Source organism: Bubalus bubalis, chromosome 1, assembly GCF_019923935.1.
Source record: "Bubalus bubalis isolate 160015118507 breed Murrah chromosome 1, NDDB_SH_1, whole genome shotgun sequence".
NCBI lineage: Eukaryota > Metazoa > Chordata > Mammalia > Artiodactyla > Bovidae > Bubalus > Bubalus bubalis.
Genome location: NC_059157.1, coordinates 114,918,847 through 114,941,909, shown reverse-complemented (window position 1 = coordinate 114,941,909; position 23,063 = coordinate 114,918,847). Strand labels below are relative to the sequence as shown.

The window sequence follows — 23,063 nt, the reverse complement described above, 5'->3', positions numbered from 1 at the left end:
GCATTCATTATGACCAGTGTGCATGTAGGTCATGCTGGCAGAGGCCTGGGGACAGAGCTTAGCCCTTAGCATTCTTGCTGGCAGTGGTTCGCAAAGGATAGTCCCCAGGCCATCAGCATCAGTATCACCTGGGCGCTTGTTAGACCATGGAGAAGGGAATGGCTCCCCACTCCAGTATTCTTGCCTGGAAGATCCCATGGACAGAGGAGCCTGGTGGGCTACAGTCCAGAGGGTGGCACAGGGTTAGACATGACTGAAGCAGCTGAGCATGCACACACTTGTTAGATATCCAGATTTGGGGCCGTATACCAGACCTACTGAATCAAGAAACTGTGGGGTGAGACCCAGAAAATCTGTGTTTTAATAAGCACTCTGGATGAATCTGTGATTCATGGGGTTGCAGAGTTGGACACGACTGAGCAACTGAACTGAACTGGATGAATCAGACACAGTCAATTTGAGAAGCTCTGTGTAGGCCGTACAAGAAGTGATGGCGGGTCAAACTGAAATGGTGGCAGTGCCAAGGAGGTGGGTGGGCCTGAGGTGATTGGAATGTATCTAAGATGTCGAATCTGGAGGATTTATGATCAGATGGGGTGTGGGTGGGTGGGTACCAGGGGAACAGAAGGGAGCAGAAGCAGATTCTGCTGTTGAGTAATGAAACTGCTTCCTCATACAGGTGTCCCTAGTGGGTTTCCTATTCCTTTTGGGCTTGTACATCTCATCTTTGGCCTCCTGTATGGGAGGCCTCTATGGAGCCCCCCGGATCCTGCAGTGCATCGCCCAGGAGAAAGTGATCCCCGCGCTGGCCTGCTTGGGGCAAGGGGTGAGTGACCTTTTCTTTGAGAAATGTACGTTTTTGCTGCTCAACTGACTGTTGGCCAATAAATTGCTTAAATCTTTCTGATAAGAGCCACTGGTCTGGTTCTGGTAGGGAGAAACAAGCCTGCACCCCTGTCCTCTGGATTCTTTGGTCTGGGGCTACGGGACAAAGCATCTGCCAATGTCATAACCACCCAGAGCACCTCGGCACTGGGTGCCCAAGTCACAGTAGCACCATGGACCCTGCCACAGCAGAGAGAAGTGGTGCCACAACCTTTAGTAAAAATAAATTCCGGATCCTCCAAGTTTAGCCTAGAGGGGAGAACCTCTTGGTGAGGAGAGGACCTGGTCCTTGCAGCTCTAACTCTGTCCTGGAGATTCATCTCCCCTTTGGGGTCGCTTTATGCTGAACTCTCACACTTCTGGTCTCTGGGCTCCCTGTTAATCCTCATAGCCCTAACCCTAACTGATACAACTTGGTCGAGTCAAATCAAATGAGACATTCCTAAAACTGAAGGGGTGACAAGAGAAGGAAGCCGAGAGAACCCCACTTCCCGATAATGTGTTTTGCAAGCTGTCAGTCAGTTCAGTTCAGTCGCTCAGTCGTGTCTAACTCTTTGCGACCCGCAAAGCACCCCAGGCCTCCCTGTCCATCCCCAACTCCCGGAGTCCACCCAAACCCATGTTGCAAGCTGTAGTTGATTTCTATGTTGTGGAAACACGACAGGGTTTCTCCCCACCCCAGTCCCATCCCCAGCCCCACTCTTGTTTGATGCCACGTAGGTACAAGTCATCTTTAATCCCTCCCTCTGCCTTCCTCTGCTTCTTATCCACCAGTCAGTGTGGATGGGTAGGACAAATGACTATCATCTCTAGTAATTTCCCTGTGGTATGTGCCTTTTATTTTATTTTAATTTATTTTTATTAGGTAACAGGTGTAGTTGTGTGGTTCAGTCGCTCAGTTGTATCCAACTGTTTGTGAGCCCCTGGACTGTAGCCGGCCAGGCTCCTCTGTCCATGGAATTCTCCAGGCAAGAATACTGGGAGGGGTTGCCATTTCCTTCTCCAAGATAATGTGTGTACAGGACTCAAAACTAAAAATAATAGATACCCTGAGAATTTTTGCTCCCTCATGAGTTGTTCTACTTTTTCGTCACCCGTAGCCACGTCCTATCATAGCTGGTTTTATTAGTTTTTCATGAATCCTTCTCTCTCTTTACAGAGGTGGTGGTCTGTGTACATTGTTCTTTGCCTTGCTTTTCTTCATTTAATATAGCTTGAAAATCTGTCTTTTCATATGAATATAGAAAGAACTTTCTCATTGTTTTTCCATCATGTGGATATACCGTAGTTTATTAACCAGTTCCCTATAGATAGTATAGCTTCCAGTAAACAGTGCTACAAAGGATACTCTGTGTGTGTGTGTGTGTGTGTGTGTGTGTGTGTGTATGTGTGTACAATTTTACACATATGCAGATAGATATATCTATAGGATCAATTTTCCTAAGTGAGTTTGCTGGTCAAAGGGTCAGTGCATTTTAATATTAATAGATATTGCCAAAACACCTTCCATGGGAGCTGTATCATTTTGTATTTCTACCAGTAATGTATGAAAGTTCCTGTCTTCCAGCAGCTAGCATGACTGTTAGACCTGGGCCAAGGACCTTGCTTTATAGGACTCTGTTCTGATCTCTAGGAGACTCCTGAGGTCAAGGGGACATGCCCTTAGCCTGTGGGCTTACATAAACAGATGGTGACCACATCTGGCCCAGGGACCATGGTTTGCCAGCTCTGGATTACCTCCTCCATATGTATCTCTAAACAAAATAGTTCAGTTTTGCCTGCTTTTTAAACTTTATATAAATATGGCATGCTTTTCAGGCATCATTATGTGACTCACCCATGTTTTTGCTGATAGCAGCGGCTTGTTTATTATCATCTCTATATAGCATTTCCTCATTTGCTGCAGTTTCTCACTAATCCTGCTGTCGTGGTATGCCCCTGTTTGGGACTGTTACGGACAGTGCAGTGAACAGCCTTGTAGTAGACTGGTTCACGTGTGGAGTTCTTCCAGACCCGTTAGTGGAATTGCTCAGTTGTAAGTTGTATATATCTTTGCTTTGTAGATAACTCTGAACTCTTTCTCAAAAGCAGTTGTGTTAATTTAAACTCCTGTCAGCAGTTGGTAAGTGTTCCTATTCTTCTGTGTTCTTGCCAATACCTGATATTATCAGATGTTTTAATTTTTGCCAATCTGGTAAGTGTTTAATGGTATCTCACTACAGCCTTAATTTGCATTTCCCTGATTGCTAATGAGGTTGGACATCTTTCATATGTTTAATAGACATCCTTTTGCACATTGTCTTTAGTGGGTTATCTGTCTTCTAATTATTTTGTAGGGATTCTTGTACATTCTGAATTGGTCTTTGTCAGTTACATGTGTTAACAAATATCTTTCCCCATTCTGCAACTTGACTTTTCTTTGTGCTGTCTTTTGATAACAGAAGTCCACGTGTGACTGTTTTATCACTTTACAACCCACCCTTATAAAAGTCCTTCCTGGATCACTTGCATATCCTACAGTTTACCTAAGACCTCCTTCCACTTATTTCAGACCCTCCTTTTATTTCATTAGTTTTTGACTAAATAATACTTTACTTTATTCTTTATAGTTCTATTGTTAGAGTATGCTAAATAGCTAACCCACTCCAGTGCTCTTGCCTGGAGAATCCCACGGACAGAGGAGCCTGGTGGGCTGCAGTCCATGGGGTCACTAGGAGTCAGACACAATTGAGCATCTTCACTTTCACTTTTCACTTTCACGCATTGGAGAAGGAAATGGCAACCCACTCCAGTGTTCTTGCCTGGAGAATCCCAGAGACGGGGGAGCCTGGTGGGCTGCCGTCTATGGAGTCGCACAGAGTCGGACACAACTGAAACGACTTAGCAGCAGCAGTTCAGCAGCATGCTAAATAGCTGTAGTAAGTATATCCAAAATGTAATTTTCAAAAACAGTGGAATGTATCTTTACTCCTTTAAAAAAAATTTATTTTGGGTTCTAGGAAGGTGTTTCAGATCAATAGGGCCTCTGATCCTCAGAGACTCGGGCCAATGATGACTTTGCTACCTCCATCCTGTGAAGGTTGAACTCTGTTTCAATCCTCAGTAAGGGGGATGCACTTGGAGGAACATACCTGGGAGATTCACAGATCAGGTCTGGATGTAGCTGACATGCCTGTCCCTCCCATCACAGTGCTGGCATAAAGGAGGTGGGTGCAGTGGTTAGGTCCTGTGTCTATCCTGAGAATAAGGCTGACAGTATTTCCTGAAGAAGAATGAGGGAATGAGAGGAGTCATCAAGAATTTTGCTTACTGAGTAACTAGAAGGATGAAATGGACACTTTCTTAAGTGGAGAAGATGCAGAGTAGATTTGAGAGGCAGGACATCGAGGGATTAGCAGTTTTGTTTTGGAAATATTTGGTTTGAGGTCCTATTAGACATCAGCTGGAAATGTTGAGTAGACAGTTGACTAAGTCTAGATTTCAGGGGAACATTTCAAGCTGCAGTTTCAAATTTGGGAGCTACAAGCATTAAACTGGTTTTCAAGGCCATGAGCCTGATTGAGGTCCTAGAGAAGGAAGATAGGTAGAGAAGAGAAGGGGTCTGAGGATGGAGATGGAGAGTGCTCTGAATGCAGAATTCAGAAATGTGGAGTGGCCAGTGACAGAGACTAAGGAGCAGCCAGTGACAAGGGGACCAGCAAGAGAAGCAAGGAGACCAGGGAGTAACCAGCTGGGTCAGATGTAATGCTCAGGTCAAGGAAGGCGAGGACTTAGAAGCACTGTTACTTTTGGCCCAAGAACCGTGTCAGGGACTGTGAGGAATAGCTTCTATGGAGCAACAGGTCACAGTACATGGAGTTAGCACATTTTCTCCACTTCTGTCTTCCTGAAGGTCACCCATACTCACCCCCATTAGTAACAGATGTGCATAAATGTGTGTGGGAGAGTTTGTTCATGTTTTTGGAATCTCCCCACCTTAGTCACCAACGAATGTGCTGTGTTTTCTGGAGTCTGCCACTCCCCTTGAGGTTGTTTTCTCCATTAAAGCTTGGGAAGAATCAATTTTGTACCTCTTCGATTTCCAAAGCTGACTTTAAAACCCAGTGAAAGACAAAAAGAAAAATATTTGTGAAGTTCATGTTCTATAGTATTGTCCCATATTAATAGTTACTCTGGATTGGACATCATTATCCCAAGCTTGTAGATGAACTTATTAACACACCAAGAAGCACATGGGAGAAGTGACTGAGCCAATTTGAGTTGTGTTTCTATCATGCAATGTGATTTTCTTCCATGAAATTTCATGGTCCTGCATGTTCCTTTTGTTTCTGCAGAAAGGGCCAAATAAAACGCCTGTAGCTGCCATCTGCCTGACCAGCTTGGTGACCATGGCCTTTGTCCTCGTGGGCCAGGTGAACGTCCTGGCCCCCATCGTCACCATCAACTTCATGCTGACATACATCACGGTGGACTACTCTTACTTCTCCCTGTCCATGGGTGGCTGTAGCCTCTCGGAGAGGCCTGAGTTGGTGCCCGGGGAGGGCCTGGGTGCTCTCCACTGCTCTGAGCCCCTGCTTCTGGAGAAGGCTCCCAGTTATGGCTCTGAGGGCATTGTCCAGGGCCCCTCTGAGGGCACTCTGCTAGAATTCACCAAGGACATGGATCAGCTCCTCCAGCTAACCAGGAAGCTTGAGAGTACCCAGCCCAGGGGAGGAGAGAGCCATGGGATCCTAGAGAATCAGAAGGAGAAGACCAAGAAGGCCAGCAAGCAAACCCTCCAAGAGAGCTTCCTCTTGGACCTCAGGTCCCCTGCTTCCTTCTCTCCTGGGGACACTGATGGATGGCCTACTGCCTCCTGGGAAGGGCAGGGGCCCCACGGGAATGCACAGAGTACCAGAAGTGAAGGGGATCAGCCTAGGGGAGCCTATGGAGCAAAACTCATCCCTGAGCCAAGTAACCAGCCTAGGCCAAGCAGAGAAGGTGGGTGCTTTGCAATCACACCAGGGCCTCCTAATTTGGGAGTTATCACAAGCCTCTTTCAAATCCTTAGGTTATTTTATAGCTGGGTTTAAAATCCTTATTAATTTCATTTGATATTTACTTTAAAATATTATGGTCAGTTATCAGCTGAATTTATAATTCTAATCTGGTATAGAGTTAATTTTAAGCATAAATTTTATCTACTCTTGTATGTTAGGGCTGGGAGCCATGACTAGTAACTAAATATTAATTTCATTTTACTCAAAAATCAGCCAACATGAATGAAACCAGTTCCTCCTTTCAAGGGAAGTGGAAGCGTGTTGTGACCACCTGCCTGGCAAGGGCTCAGTCTATTTTGTCTTTGGAGGATGAATCTCCCAAACCAGGCAGGAGGGGGATGGAGAGACAGGAGATGTGATAAAGAGCACAGCTTTTCTTTGCTTCCTCGTATCTGCAGACAGAGACAGAGGGAGATGCTCAAGGGAGACTTCTGGGGCATGAAAAATTCCAAGAGAAAGAGAACTCAGAATTGTTTAGTCTTCCATATTCTAGGTGCTTGCTTGTGCTCACTCAGTTGTGTCTGATTCTTTGTGACCCCATGGACTGTGTAGCCTGCGAGGCTCCTCTGTCCGTGGGATTTCCCAGGCAAGAACACTGGAGTGGGTTGCCATTTCCTTCTCCAGGGGATCTTCCTGACCCAGGGATCAAACCTGTGTCTCTTGTTGGCAGGCAGATTTTTTTTTACCACTGCAGCACCTGGGAAGCCCCGTATTCTAGGTATTTGGCATACATGATTGCATGTCATATAATCGCACTTCCTATTTTACCACTGAAGACCCCATATCCCAGTGAGATTACAAAGACTCCTCAGAGCTGGTATTCTGCATGGCTGGATATCACACCCCGGTCTCTCTGTATCTGAAGCCCAGTACCTTCCTCTCCATTAACCTGTTTCCTGAGGTCTGTGCAGACAAGTGTGGGTAAAGAGGAGGAGACAGGGGACATAGAGGAGATGTCCAAAAATAATTGCTTTGGGTTCTTTTGTACACCTGCTTTTCCTTCTATACCTCCAGATAGGTGGATGGTTCTTAATGGTAGAAGCATAATTAAAAATTTTTAATCATATCATTTTTGTCAAAATAACAAGTACAGTTTAATAAGCCAAGTGGAATTAAAAGTCACATAGCCAGTAATAGTATTCTTCTACACCATCTACTATTCTTCTACACCATCCCTCTTCTCCATCCTGTAGTTCCACTCCCATAAAATCCCACTTTCAACCAAATAGTGTTAACCTTCATGTTACTAAATAATATATTTGTATTGCTACTTCTTGATATATCAGTTTTAGACATCATTTTTTGATTTACTATTATGATAAATGAATACTAGCTCATTTATGCCACTCTGATTTCTCACCCAATGTCCCCCATGTAATTACATCATAGTTTAAAAAATTAATTTCAGTAGCTAGTATTCATATTATCATGATTAAGTAAATGTTGCTTAACTATGAGCCATATATTATACTATGATTACATTGCCTTTTTTTGTCCAACTTTTTCTGTTTCCTGGGGTTAATAATTGCCATGGTTTTTTCATTTGCTTGGTTTTTCTGTCATCATTTTTCTCTCTGTACTCCGGTGAATATGGCAAATGGCTCTCAATGTTAAGTTCCGAATGCTCAAATTCTTAAGACATTCATCATATCCATTTGCTTTTTCTTGTCTGTCCTATGGCTCCTACCTGATCCCCTCTAGTCTGTCAGTTCTTTAGGCCTGCTACAAAGCTGTTGTCTTGGAATTCCTCTTTGTCTTTTTTTTTTCCTACTTGGCATTGACTGACCTCCCTATGTTTGAAGAATTTCCAGTGCTATGAGTGTTGGTGGGAGGCAAAGCAAGCCTTTCACACTTAAAACTGAAAATGTCAGATGCTCAGTTTTCCAGTCCCTCCTACAGCCAGAGTTCAGGCACAGGAATAAACCTCAGTGAATCAGATAAGCCGAGTCCAAGTGAATCAGATACTTGGAACTGGAAACCTGAAGAGATGAGGGCTTTGAGGAACTCTCTGGAAGCATGATACTGGCTGCAGGGTGACTACATTCCTGGTCCACCATCCAGGGCTTTTCAAGGTCAATGGTGTCGGAACCTTGGTCGCTGCAGCAGTGATATCCCCTCTAGACTGCTTTGACATATAATTTTGACTGTTGTCCTTGGCTGTTTACCTCTGAGATTGATTCACTAGCCTTTCCAGCTATTCTCAGAGACCGGGAAATATCTTTTTAGCTGGACATATTACCCTGTTCTTGATTTCCAAGAGCTCTTGGTTGTAATCTGATTTGTCTTTATCTTTTAAAAAAATTTGAAAATCATCTCATTCTTGTTTTATGGGTACAATATTTTCCAGGTAATATTAGTTTTTCTCCTTTTAAAGTCTTTTTCTGCCCTATGATCTTTAGATTCTTGTCTCTTTGGCTGAGTCTCATGCTCCCTTTTATATTGGAGGCTTTACTAAAATATCTGTTGATCTTTTGATTTCCTTTTCTACTTAGAAGTGAGTCCTGAAAAGCTGTTGAGAAGACCTATGTCCTGGGCAGAGCTTATTGGTTAGGGCACCTCATTGTAGAGTGATCAAGAAGCTGGCTTTTTCATGAGAGGACCCCCAAGTGTGATTAGCTAGAGATTTCCTCTGTGGCTCTTCAGTTCCTCCGGAGAAGAGTCCTTTAATCTCTTGCCTGGGAGTCCCCCAGAGAGCCCGGTGATATAAGGGAGTTGAGGTATCCCACTGCTTAGGATACAGACGTCATTGAATCCCGCAGTTTCTAGCTCCATCCCCTCTCTCTTTGTTATGCCTGGTGTCCCAAGTTCAGGCCCTCTCTGGTTTGATTCCTTCAGAGGAACCCCCTTGCCCTCCACCAACACACACACACCTTGGGGAGGGGTCAGGCAAAGAGGAGTTATTCCCCAGCTGCATGAACAGAGGAAAGGAACTTGATGCCCAGCTGTTTCATATACAGTCTTGCGAACGGTCGGCTGCACCGTCCCACTTCCTGGTCCTGAACTTTGTGTGGCCCACCAGGGCACCTCAGGTTGTTCCTTGCCAGCACCCTCTCTGGGGCCTAGAGTTCATCCTCGGCTCTGCTCAGTTTGTTACTACTCTTCTGTTACCTCTCCACCTTCCAAGACTTGTTTTTATCTTGTTTCTCTGATTCTTCTTGTGTTTGTGGGGTTATGGCTATTTAGTTTCTGTTCTGTTTTCTTAGTGGGTTATCAGGAAAGAAGTGTGGTCATTTTGCAACATTTAATCAGTGATGTTGCCAGATCTTAGAAATGTCCTGAGATCTTGTTGACCCCTCCCTCTCCTCCATTCTTGCTGCCTGTACCTTGGTGCAGGCCCTCATCATCCAGCACCCAGGTTCTTGTTTATCTCCACGCTCATCTCCAGACTCCAGATTCTCCCATACATATCCTCTTTATCCTTTTCACTGTCCTCTGAATGATCTTTCTAGAGTAAAATTCTCATCCTGTCTCGTTTACTTAAAAACCTTCCTTGGAATATAATACCTTCCATCTTGGTGTGATTTGCAAGGTTCTTGGCAATCTTGCCCTACCGTACCTTCCTGGGCACTTTTCTCATGACAACCCATATACGTATGTTCAGCCACACCCAGATGTGGGCCCCAAACACATCGTGTTTTTTATTCCTTCCTGCCTTTGCAGTGCTATTCTGCCAGCTGCAATTGCATCACTCCTCCTCTTCCATCTGAAATGCGGACTTGCAGTTTAAAATCCATTTGACTTTTCAGACCCACTCTGAGAAGGATTCCTTCATCTCCTCTCCTATGCAAGCATAACATTTGAGCCTCACTAATGGTATGAACACTTATCACATTGTTTTATACATTTGCTTACACATTTGTCTTCAGGCTTACTCATCTATCTAAGGAAAAGAAATGTTCGTTTTATTCCTTTGCCCCTAGTCTATGAGCTACCTTTAGTTACAAACCATGTCTTTCTACCTTGTCTTCATCAACAATATTCCCACACAATACATGACACTGACACTCAGTAAAGGCTAATAAATTGATTAACAATTATATAGACATTGGCTAAAAATTTTAAACATTGATAGGTCGAGTAGAAAGAGTTAAACTGTAAGAACCTAATGTGTGACAAACCAGATGCCATAAAAAATGAGTCAAATCACTAGTGAATATATATTGTTGAGAGTAAGTGGATCAAAAAATTAACTTGGGACTGTATTTGATACCTTATTTAGCCACAAATTCCTTATTTATAACAGCTGCCCAAGAAAGATTTGTGACTATTGAAGATATCATCAAAGACAAAAAGGGTCTGATTAAACAGAAATAAAAAACGTTTGCACAACGCAGTGTCACAGAAGGAAACAATTATTCTGACAAACACAACTGATAAAAGCATACCTCCCAAAGCATATTATTTTTAAAAACAGGAAGGTCAAAATCCAGATTCCACTAAAGAGAGGTCAGAAGAAATGAACACTCAATTTACATTTGAAAAAACAGTGCCCAGACTCACTCACTGTCCATTCAACAAACTAACTTTTATCATTAAGTGTTGAATGTTGTTAGTAGCTAAAAATAGGCAGCATTTACTGAGTCTGTCCCACGTGCCTGGTGTGGAGATACTCTTTTAAATACGGATGATCTTAGCTCAGATCTACGCATTATTACTAGCTTTTTCCAGATGGCAAAGGTGAGGCTTAGGGAAGTTATACACTTACTCAGGATATACGGCAACTGGAATTTGAACCCAGGTCTATCTCATTGTAGAATCTGTGTTCTAAACTACTATCAGTTCAGTTCAGTTCAGTCGCTCAGTCGTGTCCGGCTCTTTGCAACCCCATGAATTGCAGCACGCCAGGCCTCCCTGTCCATCACCAACTCCCGGAGTTCACTCAAACTCACGTCCATCGAGTTGGTGATGCCATCCAGCCATCTCATCCTCTGTCGTCCCCTTCTCCTCCTGCCCCCAATCCCTCCCAGCATCAGAGTCTTTTCCAATGAGTGAACTCTTCGCATGAGGTTGCCAAAGTACTGGAGTTTCACCTTTAGCATCATTCTTTCCAAAGAATACCCAGGACTGATCTCCTTCAGAATGGACTGGTTGGATCTCCTTGCAGTCCAAGGGACTCTCAAGAGTCTTCTCCAACACCACAGTTCAAAAGCATCAATTCTCCGGCACTCAGCTTTCTTCACAGTCCAACTCACACATCCATACATGACCACAGGAAAAACCATAGCCTTGACTAGACAGACCTTTGTTGGCAAAGTAATGTCTCTGCTTTTCAATATGCTATCTAGGTTGGTCATAACTTTCCTTCCAAGGAGTAAGCGTCTTTTAATTTCATGGCTGCAGTCACCATCTGCGGTGATTTTGGAGCCCCCCAAAATGAATTCTGACACTGTTTCCCCATCTATTTCCCATGAAGTGATGGGACCAGATGCCATGATCTTAGTTTTCTGAATGCTGAGCTTTAAGCCACCTTTTTCACTCTCCTCTTTCACCTTCATCAAGAGGCTTTTTAGTTCCTCTTCACTTTCTGCCATAAGGGTGGTGTCATCTGCATATCTGAGGTTATTGATATTTCTCCAGGCAATCTTGATTCCAGCTTGTGCTTCTTCCAGCCCAGCGTTTCTCATGATGTACTCTGCATATAAGTTAAACAAGCAGGGTGATAATATACAGTCTTGACGTATCCTTTTCCTATTTGGAACCAGTCTGTTGTTCCATGTCCAGTTCTAACTGTTGCTTCCTGACCTGCATACAGTTTTCTCAAGAGGCAGGTCAGGTGGTCTGGTATTCCCATCTCTTTCAGAATTTTCCACAGTTTATTGTGATCCACACAGTCAAAGGCTTTGGCATAGTCAATAAAGCAGAAATAGATGTTTTTCTGGACCTCTCTTGCTTTTTCGATGATCCAGCAGATGTTGTCAATTTGATCTCTGGTTCCTCTGACTTTTCTAAAACCAGCTTGAACATCAGGAAGTTCATGGTTCACGTATTGCTGCAGCCTGGCTTGGAGAATTTTGAGCATTACTTTACTAGCATGTGAGATGAGTGCAATTGTGCGGTAGTTTGAACATTTTTTGCATTGCCTTTCTTTGGGATAGTATGTATATGCTGCTTGGGTCAGTGTCTATTATGAACTAGGCCGTGGTACTGAAAATGTTAGTTGCTCAGTTGTGTTCGACTCTTTGCAACCCTAAGGACTGTAGCCTGCCAGGCTCCACTGTCCATGGGACTTTTCAGGCAAGAATACTGGAGTGGGTAGCCATTCCTTTCTCCAGGGAATCTTCCCAATCCAGGGATCGAACCTGGGTTGAATGAATCCAATTTAAACCACCATTAAGATATCATTGCATATCTATTAAGCTATCAAATTTTTCAATAAAAAGTATTTAGGTCGGTGGAAATCAGGTATTATACGTAAGCATTGTTGGAAGCAAGGTCAATGGAGTCATTCCTTTTGGATCAATTGATTAGTTTTTTCATCAAACTTAGGAGTTTGGGGGTCATGATTTCTTCGGAAAGCAGTAGTTTTGTTGCCAGAGGGAGCAAATTTGTGGCCTGTCCCTTTATAAGCTCAATGTGGTGAGCCAAGTAGAAATGGAATGGGGAAATTTTTAGCTTTGCTAGCCTAAGGGAGTGGAACCAGTGAGGGTGAGCAGTGTACTAGCCAGAAATTTAATAGGGAGATTCTAGAAATGAGAGAGCCATAGAAAGACTGTAGCTCCCCACACCGCTGATCTGGGCAGCCTGAGAGAGACTAGGAAAAGTCAGTCAGCTTCAACTGTGGTTCCCAACCCACACACAGATCTGCTGGCAGAGGGGGAAGCCTCCTAGGCCACATAGACACAGGGGCAAGCTCCTTGCGACTAAAAACTGGAGTGGGGATACGAGTAGCCCAGGAGGAAGACTGTAAGCTCTCACTGTTCTTACCCTCAGCTCCAGAAATTTTAGAAAAATAAACACTTCTTAGTTTGTCTCCATTTGGTAAGTTTCTAGAGCCCCAAGGGATTGTTTCTGATAATTTCATCTAGTTATATACCTATCTCTTACAGAGAGGATTTACTACCCTCTTCACATTGTAGTAGCTGGAAGTCCCTCTGGTTCATCCTCTCTGGAGAATGAGCTTTTAGGATGTAACAAGAAATATAAAACTGTCTAATCACTCTGACTTAGTAAATCTAGTTGGGAGAACTGTATCTCAAGAAAACCGTCAACTGAACAGCAAACCATAAGTATTTACCGGATTCTCATATCTGCACTGTTGGTGCTGATGACAACCTAGAAATAAATGTGCAGTATTTGATAAGTGGTTAAAAGATGGCAGAATCAACATGATCAGATACCACATGAACTTGAAACATGCTTGAAACATGATCACTTGTGGACCATATCAGTGCCCATTCTTATTTTGTACCTGCTACTCAGAACTATGTGTTTGTTTATCCTGATGAAAATATGGAGTGTATTTCCAGAGATGGCTTCATAATAATTTTAAATAATTTCTATAAAATTATTTAAATTTGTGGTTTAAAAAATTGACATAATTGTTTTCCCCTTCAGGTCTAAAGTCTTCTTATCTGCATGGGTTTTGTGAATACAGAACTTGTTAGACATACTGCTACATTTTAAAAGACAATTTAGCATTATACATTATGTTTATTATATTTCATATTTTTAACATGCCTAATACATGCTTCCCTGGTAGCTCAGCTGGTAAAGAATCTGCCTGCAATGAAGGAGACCCTGGTTCAATTCCTGGATCAGGAAGTTTCCCTGGAGAAGGGATAGGCTGCCCACTCTAGTATTCTAGGGTTTCCCTGGTGGCTCAGATGGTAAAGAATCCCCCTGCAGTTGCAGGAGATCTGGGTTCGATCCCTGGGTTGGAAGATCCCCTGGAGGAGGGCATGACAACCCACTCCAGTATTCTAGCCTGGAGAATCCCCATGGACAGAGGAGCCTGGCGGGTTACAGTCCATGGGGTTGCAAACAGTCAGACACGACTGAGCGACTAAACACACAGTGCTTACCTGTTCGTTTTGTGACTAAAGCTTGATAAAATTGCCTTCCCAGTTGTTATTCTAGTATTTCTAACATGAAAAACTGTCTCCTTCTGCCACTAGTCTGTAAGACTTATTTCTTTCAGCATAATCCTTGAAAAGGGGGGCAGAAATCCTTCACTCATTTTGGAAGGGTTTTGAAACCATAGCTGCTCAGAATTCTAATAATTGTCTGCTTATATTGTCATACCTATTCAGAGTCATTGAGCATCCTTGACTGAATTCTCCCTTGCATTGCTGATGTGTAAAACTGCACTGTGCTTGCGTAGAAGACACACCCCTTCCTATCACTGTCCCTGTAGTTCCTCAAGAAAAGACACACATACACTCATAGCTCCGTTGGGTACAGTGTAATTGAGTTGGTGTAAGATCAAGTGTGAAAAAGTAAGTTTAACACTTGGCAAACATCTTGTTTCAGTTAGGCAAAAATCTAAGTTCTTCACCAGTCATGTTTCTTCTTAATAACCAATGGAACAACTATATTTCAGTAAGTTTATGATTGAAAAAATGAATCATGCCTTGGGCATGTTGTAAGTATACAATGTAATCAAAGACAATCTTAACAGTGCTTCATCTTTAAAAAAAAATTTAATAGAGCTGTCAATTCAAATCAATTATAAACCTTGGCAGAGTTTTCCAAAATTTATTTTATTGTAGTTGATTTATAATGTATTAACTTCTGTATAGCAAAGTGATTCACCTATACATATATATATATATATATTCTTTTTCCTATTCTTTTCTATTATGGCTTATCCCAGGATATTGAATATAGTCCCTGTGCTGGACAGTAGGACTTTGTTGTTTATCCATTCTATGTGTAACAGTTTGTATTTGCTAATCCCAAACTATCAGTCCATCCTTATCACCTCCTCCTTGGCAACCATGTCTGTGAGTCTATTTCTGTTTTGTAGATCAGTTCATTTGTGTCACATTTAGAGTCCACATATAGGTGATATCATTTGGTACTTGTGTTTCTCTGTCTGACTTAGTTCACTTGGTATGATAATCTCTAGGTCCATACATATTGCTGCAAATGGCATTATTTCATTCATTTTTAATGGCTGAGTAGTATTCCATTGTATGTATGTACCACATATTCTTTATCCATTCATCTGTCAGTGGACGTGTAGGTTGTTCCCATGTCCTGGCTACTGTAAATAGTGCTGCAATTAACACTGGGGTGCATGTATCTTTTCAAATTATAGTTTTGTCTGGATACATGCCCAGGAGTGGGATTGCTGGATCATATGCAGCTCTGTTTCTAGATTCTTAAGGAACCTCCATACGTTTCTCCATTGTGGCTGCACCGATTTACGTTCCCACAACAGTGTAGGAGGGTTTCCTTTTCTCTACACCCTCTCCAGCATTTGTTATTTGTAGAGTTTTTAATGATGGCCATTGTCTCGTATGAGGTGATACATCATTGTTGTTTTGATTTGCATTTCCCTAATAATTAGTGACGATGAGAATTTTTTCATGTGCTTCTTGGCCATCTGTATGTCTTCTTTTGGAGAAGGCAATGGCACCCCACTCCAGTACTCTTGCCTGGCAAATCAGGTCTATCTAGGTTTTCTGGAATAGTTTCTTTTAATCCACAATTAAAAAGGAGACATTTGTTGAGCACTTCCTATGCACAAACTGCCTAGGTTTGCCATTTAGAACTACAAAAGACAATCTTTGCCTTCAAGATAGGGAGGGGTAAAAAATAAGTATAGTGGGTTGGAAGTATATGATAAAGGCAGACAGGCTGAGAGGATGCAGACTTCTCTGGGGCCTGGGTGGGTTTGTCATTCATGTACCCTCATGCATGGGATATTTACTACTTTCCAAGCACTATTCTAGACTAGGGATGGAGAACATGCTGAATAGATATAGAAGGTCTCTGCTGTCATTGACGTTGCCTTCTATCAGGAAAGACACGTAATAAACAAGCAAACACACATATGGGATGTCAGTAAGTGATAAGTCATATGATGAATCATAAAGTGGGGTAACAGGATAGAAACTAGGGTGGGAATAGTGGTTCTGTTTCAGATAGGTTTGTCAGAAAAGATCTTTTTAAGAAGAGGATATTTTTGTGGAAAACTGAAGTGTATAAAATAGTGAGCCAGGCAGAGATGTGAGGGAAGAGTTCCAGGTAGAGGAAATGGCATGTGTAAAGGTACAGATGGGAATTGGATTGGCAAATTGCAAGAATGGCAGAATCCCAGGAGTGACTGGAGAGGAATGGGTCACAGGAGATGGATAGGAGATGAGCACAGTAAGGAACGCAGAGGTCAGTCCTCTGTAGAGTGACACATGCCATGGTGATCACAACAGAAGGTCACTGAAAGTTCTAGCTAGGGGAGTGATATGATAAGATCCAGCCTTAAAGAAGATCACTGGCTTTGTGAGGAATAGATTGTATAGAAGTAGCAGAAGGACCTAAAGCCTGTTTGGAGGTATATTAATTCAGGGAGGTTAAACTGCTGTAACAAATAAGTAAAAACTTAGTGGCTCAAACACAAGGGAAATTTATTTCTCACTTGCACTAATAGTCCAGGAAGGGTGTTCCAAATCAGTGGGAGGCTCTCCTCCATGCATTATTCAGGGACCCAGCCTCCTTCCATTTTTATGATTCCACTATCCAACCAGTCCATCCTAAAGGAAATCAGTCCTGAATATTCATTGGAAAGACTGATGCTGAAGCTGAAACTCCAATACTTTGGCCACCTGATGCGAAGAGCCGACTCATTTGAAAAGACCCCGATGCTGGGAAAGATTGAGGGCAGTAGGAGAAGGGGACGACAGAGGATGAGATGGTTGGATGGCATCACCGACTCAATGGACGTGGGTTTGTGTGAACTTCGGGAGTTGGTGATGGACAGGGAGGCCTGGCATGCTGTGGTTCATGGTGTCGCAAAGAGTCGGACACGACTGGGCAACCAAACTGAACTGATCCCCTAGGACCTTGTTGTGAACAAAATCAAGACTGAGTTCCCATATTCAGATTTCAGGCACAGAGAAGAGGTATACCTACTCTCTCAAAGGCGTTGGTGCAGAACTGGCACTCACCACTTGTGTTCACATTCTGTTGGTGAGAACTTAGTCACATGACCACACCTAACTGAAGTAAGAAAGAGTGCTGAAGACTGAATGAAGTATTTGGGGGTTAGAAGGAAGAGACAAGCCAATGAAGGAGACTGAGTAGTGGACAGTGAGATAGGAGGAAAAGTAGGAGACCAAGGCATCTTAGAAACCAGGAGACAAATATATTTCAGTCAGGAAAAAGTGATCACATGTGTCAGATGCTACCAGAAAGGGCAAATGAGATGAGGAGCTGACCATTGAATTTGAAAAGATTCAAGTCACTGACAGCCTGAGGAAGAGCAGTTTTAGTTGAGTGATGTGTACTATCCTAAAAGTAGGTTGAGGAAACAATAGGAGGTAGAAACCACATAGGCGATTCTTTTAGAACTTTTGCTATAAGGGAGACAAAAAACAATAGGACAGTAGCTAGGGGATGACCAGAAACTTTCTTTAGTTGAAAGAAATTACCGTGTATTTGTATTTGATGAGGATGATTTGGTAGAAGATGGAAAACTTGATGACGCAGAGGTGAAATGAGCAGAGCACAAATATAGGGATGGGCCTTAGGTAGGAGCCAGCATTGTTCATCTGCTTCCTCAATGGAAAGGCAGAAGAGAGGGCACAGGTGAAAGCAGGTTGGCAGATTTGCTGATGAGAGGATATGAAAGCTCTCTTTTGAGAGGACAGGTTGTAAATTTATTACATCAGAGCATAGGAGAATGAGTTAACTTAAGGTATAAGACTTGTGAGTGATGCTGAAGTGAGGAGGTAGATGATCTGTCCAAGGGAGTGCTTGCTAATAGTCTTGGGCATGGACTTTAAGTTAGGTGAGAAGGTAATGAAAAGAGAAAGTAGGTGGTAGGAAGCAAAAACATATTAGGGCAAGTTGACTGAAGGTCCCCCTGCAGGCTATGAATAGTTGGGGTGGGAGACAGCAGAGTAAATGAGAAAAAAAAAAAACAGAGGTGATGGACTGAGGGCAGATTTATTGAAATCATGATTTAGGAGGTGAACTTTCTGGTAAAGACAAGCCTCAGGTGTGGCCCAGGAAACTAATGGTTGAGGTGAGTGGACATTGTCTTTTAGACTGAATTACAAAATTGGAGAAGAGGAGCACATAGGTGTTTGCTAATAGAAACATTGGAAGCTTTGATAACAAAATAGTAACCAAGGATTTTGGCTCATTTATTTTTTAGATTTCTTCCTGAAGTCCAGGCTACAGGAACAAGATATCCAGAGGAGACCAACTTCTTTCTACACTCACATATGCAATCCCTGGGTCTCCCTGTTGGGGGTGAGTACCTTCATTTTGATCTCAACTGTTCTTGAGACTTAATTCAGGTGGATACATGTGTGATCTTGGGGTGGGGGTTGAGGGGAGGACAGAGGAAAGTCTCTATTAGGAGAAATGTGTTTTAATTGCCTGATGTATTAGAATTTAGATGAGGCTACACATGGCAAGATTACATTTAATGAACCATTTATTTTAATCAATGGTTTACTTTTTAAATAATCATCTCTGATAAATTCCGGATCACTGAATTTCCAGGTGTACCATATTAGCATAATTTAATTTGCTTCTCTTAGAGAGGAGTAGGACAAGGAGCTAGAATAGAATATCTATTTATTGATTGTTTTGATTAGAAGATACTTTCAGCAGGACATCTTCTCAAATATCTTCTGTAAAGAGGTTTTTTGCATTACAAGTAAACTTCAATTATTCAGACTTCTATAGGATTCAGAGGTTGATGAGAGGACCATTGTTTCTAAACGCCCTAGTCTTATCAAGGGTTTTTGTTTGTTTTTTGAGGGGACCACACCACGTGGCTTGCAGAATCTTAGTTCCCAGACCAGGAAGCAAACCCTGGTTCCCTGCAGTAGAAGAGTGGAGTCCTAAACACTGGAGCACCAGGGAATTCCTCCACTTAAGGCCCTTGTCTTGTGGCTTGCTTAGTGCGTGTTTCAACCATGAGCTGACTTGTTCTTCCTTCTCTTTCCACAGGCTGTTGTGTCCCTTCTCATCATGTTTGTCATCCAGTGGGTCTATACCCTGGTTAACATAGGTGTTGCTGCCATTGTATATTTCTACATCGGTCGGACGAATCCCGGACTTCACCTTGGTGAGCAATACACCCATCTTGCCACCACCTCCTAGCTTCTCTTTCAGCATTTATTGAAAAGCACAGGTTTTGAACACCTATTAAATGCCAACACTGACTCAGATACAAATCCCACTTTCAAGCTGACAGTCTAGGAGAAAAAAATATGGCATGTGCATAAATGATAACAAATGAAAAATAATAATAAATTGTGAGGTTTATAAGACACGTAGAAGTAAAATGGATGGCAACAATAGCTTAAGAGCCAGGAGGGAAGAAATAGGAATATACTATTGAAAGTTTCTTATACTGTATGTGAAGTACTAAAATATCACTTAAAGATAGACTGTGGTAAGTTAAAAAGGTGTATTACAAACCCTAAGCAACTACTAAAAGACAAGTATACCTTGAAAATATTGTGAGTTCAGTTCTAGATCACTGCACTAAAATGAATATCACAATAACACAAGTCACACACTTTTTTTTGTTCCCTAGTGCATATAAAAGTCATATTTATACTATACAGCAGTCTTTTAAGTGTGTGCATTATGTCTAAAAAACATTGTACATATCTTAATATTAAAATACTTTATTGCTAAAAAATGCTAACCATCGTCTAAGCCTTCAAGTCATAGTACTAACATCAAAGATCACTGATCACAAATCACCATAAGAAATGTAATATTAATAGTAGTGAAAAGGTTTGAAATATTATAACAATTACCATAATGTGACTCAGAACGTGAGCCAGTACTGTGGGGGAAATGGCCCTGGTAGACTTGCTCGATGCATGGTTGCCACAAAGCTTCAACATGTAAAAGATGCAGGACTCAGAAGCACAGTAAAATATAGTACAATAAAATGAGTTATGCCTATAACACAACAAAGACTTACAGCTAATCAGCCAATAAAGAAGATAAAATTGAATTTAAAACACTCAAATCAGAAAAAAGAGAAAAAGATAATAGACCAAAAACAAATAGCAAGGTGGTTTATGTAAACCTAGCCATATCGATAGCCACACTAATTTTAAATGGTCTAAACACTCCTGATTAAATGGTCTAAACCATTGTCAGATTGAATTTGTCAGTTCTCAGTTTGAATTGAGATTATCAGATTGAATAAAAAGCATGATCTAGTTGTTGCTCTCTACAAAAAACCTACTTTCAACGTAGAGAAGCAAATAAGTTACAAGTAAAAGAATGGGACAAGCTATATCGTGATAAATCAGACAAAGCTGGAGTGACTATATTAACATAAGACAAAGTAGATTTCAGAGAAAAGAATATTACCAGGGATAAAGAGGGTCATAAAGACAAAGAAAATTAACCAAGAGGACATAATAAATCTTATTATTGATGCACTTAAAAACAGCTTTGAAATACGGAAAACAAAGCCTGATACATCTGCAATAATAAGTAGAAAAGTTCTCAATTATATTCAGATTTCAACACCTCTATCTCAATAATTGATAAAACAAGTAGGAAAAAAGTCGGTAGGGCTTTAGAAGACTTGACTAACATTATCAACAAATGTGGCCAATTGATGGTGTAGAATATTCTATATAACAACAGCAGGATATATATTCTTTTCAAGTGAAAAGAATGAAACATTTACCAGAATAAACTGTATTTTAGGACATTTTTAAAAGTTTCAGTAAATTTAAAGTATTTAAGTCAATACAAGAACAAAGAGGAAGTGAATTAGAAATAAATACCAGAAAGATGTCTGGAAAATCCCCAAATATTTAGAAACTCAAGAACACTGAATAACACTAAATGACTAAGAATACTAAAGAGCACTAAATATACTAAAGAAACTAATTAACTCATGGTTCAAAGAAGAAATAAGTAAAATTTAAAAGTATTTTTAACTGAATGAAAATGAAAATATAACATCAAAATTGTGGGCTGCAGCTAATTCAGCGCTCAGAGGGAAGTTTACTCCATCAAATGCTTATATTAGAAAAGAAAAATGTCTCAAATCAGTAACCACTGTTTCCCACTTAAGAATAATTTTTTAAAAATGCAAACTAATCTATAATGACAGCATTATCAGTGGTTGCCTTTGGATGGGGTGGAGGTGTGGATATGTGGGAGGGAAGTCTTAGGAAGTGGCTTGAGGGGACTTGGAGGTGATAGATACGTTCAGGATCCTGCTTTTAGTGGTGATTTCACAATATATACATGCATTAACACCAAATGGTACACTACAAATGCATATCGTTGTTGTTGTTCAGTCGCTCAGCTGTGTCTGACTCTGCGTCCCCATCGACTACAGCACGCCTGGCTTCCCTGTCCTTCATTATTTCCTGAAGTTTGCACAAACTCATGTCCACTGAGTTGGAGATGTCATCCAACCATTCATCCTCTTTTGTCCCCTTATCCTCCTGCCTTCAATCTTTCCCAGCATCAGAGTCTTTTCCAGTGAGTCAGCTCTTTGCCTTAGGTGGCCAAAGTGTTGCAGCTTCTGCTTCAGCATCAATCCTTCCAATGAATATTGAGGGTTGATTTCCTTTAGGATTGACTAATTTGATCTCCTTGCTGTCCAAGGGACTCTCAAGAGTCTTCTCCAGCACCACAGTTCTAAGGCATCAATTCTTAGGCACTTACTGTCTGGCTCTCACATCTGTACATGACTACTGGAAAAACCATAGTTTTGACCATATGGACCTTTGTTGACAGAATAACATTTCTGCTTTTTAATACACTCTCTGGGTTTCTCATAGCTCTTCTTCCAAGGAGCAAGCGTCTTTTAATTTCATGGCTGCAGTCACTCCATAGTGATTTTAGAGCCCAAGAAAATAAAGTCTGTCACTGTTTCCATTGTTTCCCCATCTGTTTGCCATGAAGTGATGGGACCAGATGCCATGATCTTTGTTGTTTGAATGTTGAGCTTTAAACCAACTTTTCCACTCTCACTTTTTCACTCTTTTCACTTTTTCACTCTTACCTTCATGAAGAGGCTCTTTAGTTCCTCTTGGCTTTCTGCTATTAGGGTGGTATCATCTACATATCTGAGTTTATTGATATTTCTCCTGGCAATCTTGATTCCAGCTTGTGCTTTATCCAGCCTGGCATTTTGCATAATGTACTCTGCATCATAAGTTAAATAAGCAAGGTGACAATATACAGCCTTGACGTACTCCTTTTCCAGTTTTGAACCAGTCTGTTGTTCCATGTCCGGTTCTAACTGTTGCTTCTTGACCTACCTTCAGGTTTCTCAGGAGGCAGATAAGGTGGTCTGTATTCCCATCTCTTTCAGAATTTTCCACAGTTTGCTGTGATCCACACAATCAAAGGCTTTAGTGTAGTCAATGAAGCAGAAGTAGATATTTTTCTGGAATTCTCTTGCTTTTTCTATGATCCAGCAGATGTTGGCAATTTGATCTCTGGTTCCTCTGCCTTTTCTAAATCCAGCTTGTACATCTGGAAGTTCTTAGCTTGTGTACTTTTGAAGCCTAGTTTGAAGGGCCTTGAGCATAATCTTACTAGCATGTAAAATGAGTACAATTGTGTGGTAGTTTGAACATTCTTTAGCGTTGCTCTTCTTTGGGATTGGAATGAAAACTAACCTTTTCCCGTCCTATGGCCACTGCTGAGTTTTCCAAATTTGCTGGCATATTAAGTGCAATACTTTAATAGCATCATCTTTTAGGATTTGAAATAGCTCAGCTGGAATTCCATCACCTCCATTAGCTTTGTTCATAGTACTTCCTGAAGCCCACTTGACTTCACACTCCAAGATGTCTGGCTCTAGGTGAGTGATCACACCATCATGGTTATCTGGGTCAGTAAGACCTTTTTTTGTGTAGTTCTTCTATGTATTCTTATCACTGCTTCTTCTTATCTTTTACTTCTGTTAGGTCCATACTGTTTCTGTTCCTTATTGTGCCCATCTTTGCATGAAATGTTCCC

The 23,063-nt window shown here is 41.6% G+C and overlaps 1 protein-coding gene across 8 annotated transcripts in view; it reads left to right on the top strand.

Moving 5' to 3' along the window:
• The window catches only part of SLC12A8 (solute carrier family 12 member 8), a 143,354-nt gene that overhangs the window by 109,520 nt on the left and 10,771 nt on the right, over positions 1–23,063 (top strand). For all 8 annotated transcript variants that reach the window (XM_044942695.2, XM_044942692.2, XM_044942715.2 and 5 more), the window contains 4 exons: positions 680–826; positions 5,220–5,865; positions 18,244–18,341; positions 19,050–19,167. In XM_044942695.2, coding sequence (XP_044798630.2) covers positions 680–826; positions 5,220–5,865; positions 18,244–18,341; positions 19,050–19,167 — 1,009 coding nt within the window. The remainder of the gene's footprint in view (positions 1–679; positions 827–5,219; positions 5,866–18,243; positions 18,342–19,049; positions 19,168–23,063) is intronic.